The 13,259-nt window shown below is 32.9% G+C and overlaps 1 protein-coding gene across 1 annotated transcript in view; it reads right to left on the bottom strand.

Moving 5' to 3' along the window:
* Positions 1–1,776: 1,776 nt before the first annotated feature.
* LOC117181219 (ester hydrolase C11orf54 homolog) overlaps positions 1,777–13,259 on the bottom strand; it is a 26,200-nt gene continuing 14,717 nt past the window's right edge. The window contains exon 9 of the mRNA XM_033373786.1: positions 1,777–2,273. Coding sequence (XP_033229677.1) covers positions 1,777–2,273 — 497 coding nt within the window. The remainder of the gene's footprint in view (positions 2,274–13,259) is intronic.

Here is a 13,259-nt window from a genome sequence, read left to right as displayed (position 1 = left end):
TGCGGCAGTCGTCTGGTGGAGCAGAGTCGAACTGTCTACCGTAAGGTCCCGACTTGAAAGGATCAGGTGACTGATTCTGAAAGGTATCATTGGTACCTCAAAGCCGTCATCCACGATGGCCCTGGGGGCACTAATATATTTGGAGCCCCTCCATCTCACCATAAAGGCCTTGGCTGAGAAGGTAGCCTACAGATCAAATATGGTAAATGATAGCAGTATCTTAACAGTTATGCGGATACTAATCGGCATCGCAAGGAGGCCGACACTGAGCATGCTCAGGGACAAAATGTCCACATGTCGCTAACTTTTCAAAAAGAAGTACCAAGTTAGCGTATCCACAAAAGAGGAATGGGCTAATGGCGAGGCACACCTGCACAGTGATGAAAAAAACTGGTTTACAGATGGCTCCAGGAACAATGAGAACGCTGGAGCAGCTGTATATCGTAGAAGGAACGAAATGGACATCACAATTGCGATAGGGTCCTACGCAACAGTTCTACAACCTGAGATTATGGCATTGCTCCAGTGCGCCTATAAGGCAATGGAGTGTGGCGATAAAAGAAACATTCGCATCTGCTCTGATAGCAGGACTGCTATCATGGCTCCGAATGGAACAACGATCATGTCGCTACTAGTGTGGGAGTGCTCTTAAGCACTGAATAACTTAGCGACAGAAAACCGAGTCACTCTGTTCTGGATCCCTGAACACAGTGGCAAAGCTTAACCCTTATCGAGTGAAAGAAATACTTAATCTCGGGAGGAATAAAGTCAAAGTCCTAACAGAAATGTTGATAGGACATGGAAACCTCTGGTATAACAGACATAAGGTAGGGCTTGAAGAAAGTCCCCTTTGTCGTCTGTGCGGAAAGGATAATGAGACTTTCACTCCTATTCTCTGTTACTGTTCCGCGATTGCGGGGAAACGTGTAACACTCACAGGCAGTTACTGTATCAATGAGTTTGAAATATCAGCCAACAGCGTGGTTGCTGTCCTGTCCTTGTGACGATGGCTTTGGGGCCATGCTTAAGGCTTATAAGGGGACGCAACGGGATCAACCAAACATCAGGGGCTGTGAAGGTCTCAACCCAGCATATTAATAATAATGAAAGCAATCGAGCGAATCTTTATCACGTCATCAAATTACATTATACTGAACCATTACATTATATCAATATATTACACCGTTACATAAATTTTAGTGTCAACAATATGATGTTGTTAATTTAGTAGAAGACTTCTTATCTTGTACAGTTCTGTGATATAAAGCATCGTTGTTGCATGGTTTTTCCACGTAATTTCGAGCAAACTCATTCCTAAATTTTGAGCTCCGTCTAGAGATGACATCTTGGTAAGGGGGGGGGGGGCTCAATTAAAATCTGGATTCTAATCTCCAATACCTTCTCATAGATATACGTATGTTTAGAGTTTCCAAGAGTAAAAAGATCAAGAATTACAGGAAAAGAGGGGGAGGGGTAAATCAAGGTGGGATGGGCATACAAGAGAAATGATGAAAAACTATGTATGCCCGCAAAGTTATAACTAAATTTTGTGTGTGTGTATGTGTGTGTGTCATCTCAAAGTTTATATGACATAAAGGTGTGTTTATTGAATAAAATAGCGAGGGCAAATTAGCCCTGTGTTGGGTACAAAAGTGTAATAAAGTATACAAGAAATATAATAAATAATATAATTATATAATTATGGATATAGTATATGTGCTTATAATAAAATAAAAAATTAAAATTCGCCGGAACTAATGACAAGCGACAATCGAACTAACGTCCAGTAGGTAAACCTCTTGCCCAGTCAGGAACATTATTATGATGTCGATGTAGATATCCATAATAAGTCTTAGCAGGTGTATTATTATTTGTTCGCTGTACTAACCTGACGCTTATATTTTCAAATATTTGAGTAATGTTATATTCAGCCTGAAGGAATGCTGATAGATAGTAGTTCTCTTCAATTTTAATAAAACATCGGTTTTCCGGATAATATTGATTACTAGTATTCTCGAGAGCTACGAGATCTGCAATTAAAATACTACGATCCATAAGTCTTACAAAAAGGCGATTTGGTACATTTGATCCATCAGTTGGACTACGTAGATTTCCAACAAGAATGTCTTCACCTAGCATTTTTACAGAAACGAAATTTCGTGCAGAGGGTGCTACCAGAGTTTGCGGTGGTTCCAGTCGAGGATTATTAGTGGTGCCATTATTACGCTGATGCCTATTACTTCCAGCGGTTATTCGGAAACCTTTACTGAATACTGTAAAAAAATACAGAATTATACAGTTTTTGTCAACTGGAAGTTTAACTCTTAATATTTAGAAAAAAGAGGGAATTCTGGGTGCTCAGTTCATGATGCCGAAAGAGTTAGTGACGTCTAGAACTTCGCAAGTTCCTTTCCCACTCTTCCCTTACAATTATCATCTACCCTCCTACCCCTCTTATGTTGACTGCTCTGTTATCAATTCGATGTCGCTCAATTTTTCGACGAACACCTATTTTATTGTAATTAAATAATCAAAACGATTCAGTTGTCGATATTAAAATCAATCACTTTTAGATTGATGTGAATTAAAAAATTGTCCATATTGCCCAATTCAAACTTTATTCTTACTTTTTACTTAAAACTTAGACCGAAACCTTCAATGGTTATTTAATTCTGATATTTTGATAATATGTTTGATAACTGCCGATTATTAATAATAATAAATTACTGTACAACGTACACTTACTTAAAACATTGAAGAAAATGATACAGGAAAAGAATAGAGTAGGGATCTTCATTCTTTTATCTGGATACATACAGGTAACGACGACAGAAAACTAATTTTAAAAAATTTGGTGTACAATGACTGCTAATATGAATTCTTTATAACTGAAACAAATGATGAATATCATGATTATATAATATCTTAGCATTAAATAGATAAATGCGGAAGAATTGATTGAAAACACGTTGCTCAATATGTAAACACTGCGATATAACCGTCTGTATTATTAATGATTACAATTCGTGTTTTCATTTGTACTAAACTGTATACTAGGGTGTTCCGAAATCATACCTGTTGGAATTTTTTGGAGATTAGAGGGCATGCCACCCCTCCGATTTTGTGAGGTTGCCGGAAAAAAAATTCCCTCTAAGTTTGAGTCAAACCGTTTAATATTAAGACGTGCCGCAAAGGCCCTGAAAATCCTATACGATTAACATGGGAAAATTTTGGTTTTCGGAAAAATGGGAGTCAGATTTCTGGATTTAAACTTAGCTTGCGAGAGATATTAAGAATTTGTTGGGGAGTCTTTAATCAATCATTTCCATTAAATTAATTTAAAGTTTGTTTCCCCCACCCCCCTTGTGGAGCCCCAAAAATGCCCCAAAAACTGAAAATGACAGTATTGCGAAAAATTGACACATAAATTCTCTGTTTTTCCCTTTTTTGCCATAAATTATTTTTCTTTGCCAAGTGGAATGTCTTTAAGTATTTGTCAATTAATTAACAATTGTTTAAACAATTAATTTTCGTTTAAATCATTTTTTTGCACTTACTCATTGCAAGGTAGATTTTTTATGTTTGATTGGACCATTGGACACCTTTAGGAATAATGATTTTTGTTTGTTTAAACAATTTTTCGGAAATTCCTGTTTTTTACAATTATTGTAGTAAGTTGTCATTGTTGAGAAATTTTTTTTTAATTTCCTTTTCCCTCTTTTTTCCAGCAATCGTAGTTTGAAGGGTTTCTCAAAAGTCCCAGTCTGGACTATATCCTTATAATTAACGGTACGGGTTCGGAACCGAACCCTTTAAGTTATTAAGGGTCAGAGTCTGGACCCGAACCTTCTAAATTCTTCAAGTCCGGGTCCAGACTTAGAACCTTAAGAATTTAAGGGTTCCGCTCAGAACCCGTACCCGTAAGGAACCCTTTAAAATCAGTTCCAACCTAAAAAGTTTTTTTATTTATATTTGAGAAATTCACAAAAATGATTTAAAATGGAATAAGGATCAGTTTAAAGATGAATTTTCAAACAAGAAGAAGAATTTTTTGCTACCAAGGATGAATTTTGAACAGAATACATTAATTTTCATTCAGAAAATATCATTTTTCAATTTAAAATGTCAAATTTAAAAAAGTAACTTTTCAAAAAAAAATTTGAAAAATGTTTGAATTTTCAAACTAAAATGTAGCATCTGAAATAAATTATTTTTTTAAAAAGCAATCTAAAAAAAAATTCTATTTGGCAGCAAAAATAAATGGTGCGAAATATTATATTACTACAAACTATTATTTAAACATTAAATAAACAGGAACAAAACTTTTTGATCTAAAATCGCTATTTATTTTTCTTCACATTTCTTGACCTTAAAAGAAGGCAAGCAATTTTAGGCTCCACCTACTATATAAATTATTAGCTGACAAAGATGAAAATTTTTTATTTAATGAAGCTTGAATTCTATTTCATGAGACTTTTGAAATTTATCAATTTTATGTGAGAAGCTAATTTCAGATTCATCCTAATAAGCTTGAATATCAACGAAATTTTTTTCTAATCATGGGAGCAAAGTTATATATTTTTTACTCACGAAATTTCAATATTAAGAATTGAAATGAGTTTTCAGTAGTTTTTTAAATATTTCTTCCTGAATTGAAAATTTCAGTTTTATGAGCCTGTGAGATTTAAACTGATGTTTGACACATTTAAAGAAAATCTACATAAAAGATCAAGAAAAAAATAATTTTGATTTTTTTAAATTAGAATAATTAATTCTTAATCAAATAGGTAAAAGAAGAAGTAAATTTCAAATTCATCCTTAAAAGCTGGGCGTGAATCTGTGAGTATATATTTAATGTATTATATATATACGTGTATGTATGTATGTATGTATGTGTGTATGTATTAATGTATGTATGTATGTATGTATGTATGTATGTATGTATGTATGTATGTATGTATGTATGTATGTATGTAAGTATGTATGTATGTATGTATGTATGTATGTATGTATGTATGTATGTATGTATGAATGTATGTATGCATGTATGTATGTATGTATGTATGTATGTATGTATGTATGTATGTATGTATGTATGTATGTATGTATGTATGTATGTATGTATGTATGTATGAATGTATGTTAATAATTGTATGCATATTTTGCATGATATTTCATCACCTCCACCAAAAACAACAAAACGTTTTTACAAGTTCATGGTTCGAAATGAAAACACAAGAATTATTTAGACACCTGATAAATTTTACCTTACTCTATTTTCATTTTAAAAATCTCTTTTCTGTCCTTCATGTACTCACAGCAATTTTCTCATTCAAAATATTATTCCAATAAAAATTTTAAAAAATCAAGGAAGGTATTAAAATGTTGGTATACATATTCCAAATATACTGTAAAGTCATTTCTGACATTATTAGCACCTATAATCTAAAAATCTCTAGTGATTTTGATAGTTGGGAAATGTACATTTCCTGCTTTGAATCTTTAAGAGACTTGAAAACAACCTTTAAAATAAATGCGAACACTTTCTGTAATAAATTGTTTCCTACATTTATTGTAAACTAATATCCGAACTCATTATAATATTTAAACAATTTCCTGTCGTGTTGGTCTTTACTCAATATCGATTTTCTTGCCCGAATTTTTAATACATATTAAACCAACCATTAAGACAAATTCAAACACTTTTCTCGCTACAGAATCTTTAAAGGATGCTGAAACGGCCCTTAAAACAATTTCAAACACTTTTCCCGCTAATATATTTTACTGCGTATATAATGAATTGATTTTCAACCCTAAGAGCATAATAAAAAAATCTCCAGTGATTTTAGTTTCTGAATGGTATTAACTTCCTTGATTGAATCTTTAAGGAATGCTTAAACGTTCCCTATAATAATGTCGAACACTTATAGCACTTTTAAAATTAAAAAAGAAGAAAATGAAAATCTAAACCAAAGAACGCACGATATGAAAAAAGCTAAGAGAAGAAAAACGTTGCTTTTTAAAAGATCTAAAATATTATCAAAAATTCTTTTTGAATCTTCTTGAAAAATCGAGAACTCAAATTTTGAACCCACAAGACATGACAAAAAATAAAAAATTCCATTTTCTGGTCAGGAACTATGCAAGATACGAAAAAGATAATTGTACAAAGATTATCCATCCTAGAAATATCTACAAATTTGTTGTTAAACATTGTTTATAGGACGTGTAGTTTTTGTCTTGTTCGTAAATATTATTATTTTCAATTAAAAAATTCAATTTTTGGACAGACGACACAAGCTGTGAAAAAATTAACAAAGCTTCTCACCAAAAAAGAGCTACCAATTTGCCATGGATAATTTTTTGATAGAATACAGCGTTTCCGTTTTAGCCGTAAAAAATAACAATAACAATGAAAAAAACATATGTTCTAAAAAACAACAGAAGGTGCGAGAAAAATAAATAAACAAAAGTTCACTCCAGTAATGTAGAAATTTTGTACTAATCATTTTTCGACATAATGCACATTTCTTATTTAAATTGTAAAAAATATACTTTGAAAACAAACAAATTAATTTTCTAGAAAAACGACAAAAAGTGGTATAAAATGTTAATTAACATAATTTTTGTTTTATAGGATGCCTTTTAAAATTTGTCTTTCTCTTCCTTCTTTGAATTAATTTTCTTACCTAAAAATTTAATTAAATTTTTTGCCAATTTAAAAAAAAGTAACATTTTTGTTTGATAAGTAATTTGTTTGATTTAAAATTGAACTATTTCGTTAAAAATTTAAATTTTCCAGTATAGAATTTATCTATTTTATGAAAAGTATTTCTTTTTCTTGGTAGAAAATTTGAAATTATTCTTATTTATTATAAAATTAATCTTTTTGATTAAGATTTCATTTCTTTGATTGAAGATCATTTTCTTTATTAAAAATTATTTTTTAAATTGAAAACTTAACCATTCGATTTTATGTCAAAAATTGATCTTTTTTTATAGAAATTTCTTCTTAGTTGAAGATTCATCTGTTTAGTTGAATATTTAACTATATTGTTAAAAAATTGTAATTATTTTGTAGAAAACTTATTTCTCTGAGTACAACAAGGCACCTCCACTGCAGAAAATATAACTAGAAAAATCAAACGCACACGAATTTTAGGCTTTTTTGGTGTTCTTAAAATCTGCAAAATGTAATTTTAAAAAAGCAACCCCTATCTTTTAAAAAATACCCTTAAAATAAGATATGCACTGAAACTAAATGTAGGCAAATCCAAATTTTGGGCCTTTTTAGGCTCCACTATAGCAGCAATCCCGGTTTTCGGGCTCTTTTCTTTTTCTTAAAAAACCAGACTTTTTAGTGGAGATTATGGCCGCCAGCACCCCCAACACATAAAATTTGAGAAATTGAACAAATGAACATAGCCAGAATTTTTGGCTTTTTTGGGCTCTTGAAAAATCCAAAAATTATATTTGTTTGAAGCAACCCCTGTTTATATACATTTTTAAAGTATCTAGTTGTGCAAGTCCTGAAATAATTAGAGTCCATTTGACCTTAATTTCACTTTATGTCAGCAAATTAGGAAAAACCGACGTTAGATCTCTCATGCTGTCGGTAGGAAGTCTCGCGAATCTGCAGCCTCTTCCTCTCTGCGTATCAAAGGAGGCGTTATAAAAGCGTACTAATTTCAATTTAGACGCTTAAGATTATGCGTCAACATTCCGCCTACCTTGATCCGTTTTAGGAACGAAACAAGTTTCCAAATTCATTACACAATTTAAATGCTCGTAATAATAATAAAAGTCGGAAAAGTTCTCATTATGCCATTTTCTTAAATTTGTTCTTAATTAACTGAAAGTACACAAAGTTACGTTGTAGGGCGATCGTAAGATCCATAAGCAGGTTTCGAACTTACGCTACGGAACCTTTGATCCCTACCAGGATGACAACTAATGATCCTCCCTAAGTGCAGGCTGTCGGGGCTGTTTGTGCCTTTTGAATAACCATCAAATCTTCGACTTTTATGTTTTCGCTTGGATTCATCTACTTATAACGATTTTAAATTTCAAATAAACAACCTATAGACTACCTTTTCCAGAATTCTTCGGTGACTTTCTCTACTAATTGCCATCTCTTTAAGTAACTTCCCCCTAAACCTAAAATTTAAGATTTTGCGAGCGCTAAAAGAAGGGCTCCTATTAGAAAATGACCAGGACTCAAGTAGGACCACTCTTCGGAATTATCATTCTTAGCAAAAATCAGTCTGGAATTTAAGCAAGCCTCGATCCTGCATAATACTGTGCTGAGCTCTTGAAAGGTGAGTGTAATTTTTTATTTCGTGGCGTAGATAGCGCTTAGCACTCTTGACTCCTGCCTCCCAAACACCACCAAAGTGTGGAGCAGTAGGAGGAATCAAGTGCCAGTTTATAATATTCTAAGTTAACTCATACCCGATTTCCTTGTCGCTGGAAAGCATTTTAATATGACGTTTTAGCTTGTTATCAGTTCCGACAAAGTTAGTCCCATTGTCACTGTATAGATCTGAAGGAAGACCTCTTCTAGACACAAATCTTCGTAATGCTAAGAGAAAAATAGGAGTGGTAACATCTGAGACTAATTCCAGGTGAATAGCTCGGGTGGTTAAGCATATACATAGAGCTATGTACGCTTTTCGAGATTTGTATCCTCTCCCTATTCCCATTTTGAATTAATATGGGTCCAGCGTAATCTAAGGCTGTATGGAGAAACGGCCTTGATTTTGAGAGTCTCGCAGCTGGTAATTGACCCATAATTTGGGATGCTAATTGAGCTAATCGCGAAGAGAGTTAACTGAGGACCTCCATGCAAAGTTCTGAAGTGAGCTCGTTCAGTAATAAGCTCAGTGGCTCGATCTTTTGGTAGGATTATGGGATACTTAGTATCCCATTGAATAGGGGCGTTTTCTAGTCTGCCTCCCGCTCTTATCAATTCTTTTTCATCCAAAAACGGGCTTAGATTTTTTAGCGGACTAGAAGGACTAACCTGTCGTTTCAATTTTAACATTTTAATTTGGTTACCTAAGTATTGTCCTTGCAAGTACTTTAGCCACTAGAGCCTAGCTTTTTATAATAGAGTTGCATTTCAACTTGTAGTATTGTTTGGATCCTTTTATATGTAATCCATGAAGCAAAGTAGGTAGGCAGCAAACTTTGAAAGTTTAGAACATTCAGATGCTGCATTTGAAATACGAGTAAGGAGACTGTCGGCAGGTTCAACGGTAACCTTCTGAACTATCGTACGAGTCTCAAGGTCTGACTTTAAAGGGGGAGGAGCAGCTTGTGTTGACCAAGAGACTGATGATTTTTTAAGCCACGATGGTCCTCTCCACCAAAGGTCATTATCGATCAATTGCGAGGGAGTTCATCCTCTAGTGCCCAAGTCAGCGGGGTTAGATTTTGTAGAGACAAATCGCCAATGAGCGTTTGGCAATAGTGTGTGAATCTTGGGGAATCCATTCGCGACAAATGTGCGCCATGTAGAATGGTCCTTGCTTAACCAAGCAATGACGATAGAGGCATCCGTCCAACAATGGACTGGAACCGAAGTCAGGTTTATGTCTTCCTTAATTTTTTAGACTGATTTTGAGGCAAGAACAGCTCCGCATAATTCCCACCGTGGTATGCGCACTGTTACGGCTGTAGTGATTTTAGTTTTAGAAACTACTAAAGAAACTTCCGCAGATTGATTTTCAATAATAATTTACAGATATACTACTGTAGCGTAAGCTCCCTCTGATGCATCAGAGAATGCATGTAACTCAAAATTCGAATCAATCAATGTAGAACCTATCCATCTCGGAATTTTGATATTTTTCAAGTGCATTAGTTCTAAGGAGTATTTATAATAGCGATCTTTTAATTCTGAAGAAGAATCGTCATCCCAACTTAATTTTAATAACCAGAGTTCTTACATGAACAATTTAGCAACGATTATAACTGCGGACACCCAACCGAGAGGATGGTATGAACGCGCTATTAGTGATAGGACGACTCGTTTCGTAGGCTCAGGATGCAACTATATTGACAATTGAAATAAAAAAGAACCAGTTTCTCCATTTCAGAGTATGACCAAAACAGCGTGGTTTTCATTGTCACCGACAATGGTTATATCCTTTTTTTTGTTTAATTTCTGGTTATCTGGGATCAACGCCGGGTGATTGAAAGACCATTTACTGAGTAGGATGCCGGCACCCTTCAATAAATTCGTTAGATCCGATTGAAGTCAAAGTGCGGTATTAATATCATTCGCTCTAAATAAGCCGTCCTCGACATAAAAATCGCGAAGCAATATTTTCTTAACTTCTGGATATTTAAAACCATCATCCTTGGTCATGCAAGACCTTGAATCAGATGTCTTTTTTAAATTAGATTAGATTTTCATCCAGGATTAAAATTCACATTCGAAATTGAAGAAAATAATTCTATAAGATTTTTAAACATTGATCTTATTAGAGATTCTTGCAATAATATTATAAATAACTGGCAATGCCAAAAAAACATATTCTGGCATATTTCTTAATTATTTTTTAGATCATCCTATACAGCACAAAATTTGTGTTGTTAAAAACCTGGATTATATGGCTATACACCTTTCAGATAGAATTTTTCACATAAACAACTTAGATAATGTTCAAATAATGTTGTTTTATAAAAACCATCCGAATGATTTTGTTGACGAGCATATTAATAGAAGATTAAAAAAAAAAGAATTGGAAACTAGAAACAAAGTCGGTAATGATATTTAAAGTAAGGTTGAGGTGATTAATGTCAAAAAAGAAATCATATCCATTCTATTTTTAGACACACTTTCCAATGATATTAATAGACTTCTTATAAATTGTAACATTATTACCATGTTTAGAGCAGATCATAAGTTTGATAAATATATTGAATTAGGCAAGGATAAACTAGAACAGTTAGACTAATTATTTTAGACGTGCATTCACTGAAATTAATTTTATTAAAAAAGAAGGCGAGAAAGCCATGAATTTAATTTCTGATTTAAATTCTTTTAGTGAATCATGCATGTTGGTTTTAGACTTTTTACAGTAAATTTATTTCAAATTTATATCTGAAATGATTTACAAATTTCGGCTTAAATTTTTCGATTGTGGATTTATCTAACTATTTACATGATAACTGTTAAAATTAACTTTTATAAGGGAAAAGGTTATAACAAATTCGTTATAAATTTTTTTTAACTTTGAATGGACATTTGAAATTATATTTTGGCTATTGTTCCACTTAAATTATATCCTATCTATTTAAAATTATTTTCAGAAAACTTATAATTGTTCATAATTCTTAATCTGTTATTTAATTGTGTTTATATTTTATTAAGAAATTCACCTTGAGTCCATCTTGAATAAAATTGTATGTTATAATTCACAAAATTTTGCTAAGTTTTCTTCTTATTAAAAAATTACTGTAAAACTACGAATTTAATATCATCTGGAAATTGTATGTACGTCTCTGTTTCTCCGACATTGTATACCAAACATTGAAGAAATTGTCAGTGCTCTTTTAATCAAAAATGGAACGGAGCTTCAGGAATGGATTTCCGGCTTCATAACAAGAATTTTACTTATTATTATTTGAATAATTTTTTTTTAATTCGAAAAATGGACTTATTGTTCCATATTCCATTTTTCATCTGTCTTTTCTCTGAGGGAATTTACTATAACGTATATCAACCTTAACTTTTCAGAACTCTTAACCTACCAATTTTAGGTTGTGTCGAATTTATAGCTTCTACATTTTTTACAAATTTTGAAAGATGTATTTTTAAATAAATGTTTTCTCAAACTTTTTATAAATCTCAAGATGATTACAAATTAATAACTCTTTATCTATCAAAATAATACATTCCCGGACGTTAATTTCACGAAGGATTAAAATCATATCTGCTTCGTCACCTTACTATTATATGTTATTATTATTTATTTTTAATTGCACTATGTTATATTATTATATTTGCAGATTTTATTGCATTTGCATATTTTATTCGATTTGAAACCAGATCAGATGACTGCAGCCCGACATACATTGTTAGCCGGCGCATTGCACTTTGCAGGCGCAAAAAAATGCTCAATTTTCAATTGCAAAAAACGGCAAGAATAACATTGTTCGAAAAAAATCTCTTTGCTCCCGCGAGTCAAAGTGTCTTCAGATAATGTGTTTCAAATATTACGTTGAGGGATCATTACAAAATACGTGATACGTTTAGGGATGGGTGGGGATCTACTAAAGTATCATTCCCCATGTTAAGACCAATGGAAAAAGTATCACGCAGGGGATGGGGGGTCAGAAATTCCAGAAAAATGTATCACAAATTTTGTGAATGGCCCCTAAATAATGCATACTCGTAGACGCATAATATATGTACAGTCCAACTCCAATAACTTTCCATCTTCGGGGCTGTAGGGGCGGAAAATCCCAGGAATTGCGAAATTATCGGATGCCCCTTCTAGTAGCACGATGTTAGGTACGCGCATGCGTAAATTATGGGCGCAAATCATGAGCAAAATAGCGCACATACTGGGGGGGGGCACTTAGAGTGCATGCTGTACGTGTGATGACATTCTAAGGGGAGGGAACACTTATTGGATGGCAAGTTATCGGAGATGGACTGTATTGGGATCTGAAGCGTAGGTAAAATTTGACAAGAAGTATAGGCGAACATACGAAAATAATTTTTCTAAAGGACTTACAGTATTTTTTACAATTAAACCGAGAAAAAAATAAAAAGTGATAAATGAAAAGTTACAAATTAAATAAATCAAACTTTATCAATAGAGTTTTCGCCACGAAAATTGAACAGGAAAGTGTTTCGTTGTGTATTAGGTTGCTCTTCTACTGCTCGAAAACATGAAACTGTTCGGTATTTCTGAAATACAAATAAACCCCTAATTGAAAATAATATGAAAAATCTCACAGTACATTTACAGCATTTACTTATAGTATGAGTCGAGAAATAAAACAGAATAAATTTAAAAAATTCACCAAATTGAAACGGATTTTAGAGCTTGTTCCACTCTCAATAAAAAACATTGAAGAAAAACAGTTATACCCAGGAAACAAGAAACGATTGGCCATATTTCAATCGTATTTCAAGGCGCATAAACTTTCTTAAAATTGTGCTTCGATATGCAGTTACTGGGAAATTCTGAAACGTACTTAAAGATAAGTAATTCATAGCAATTCATTATAATTTCACGATA

The sequence above is a fragment of the Belonocnema kinseyi genome, chromosome 1, assembly GCF_010883055.1.
Source record: "Belonocnema kinseyi isolate 2016_QV_RU_SX_M_011 chromosome 1, B_treatae_v1, whole genome shotgun sequence".
Taxonomy (NCBI): Eukaryota; Metazoa; Arthropoda; class Insecta; order Hymenoptera; family Cynipidae; genus Belonocnema; species Belonocnema kinseyi.
The sequence above is the reverse complement of the archived record's forward strand: the minus strand, read 5'-3'. Positions and strand labels throughout refer to the sequence as shown.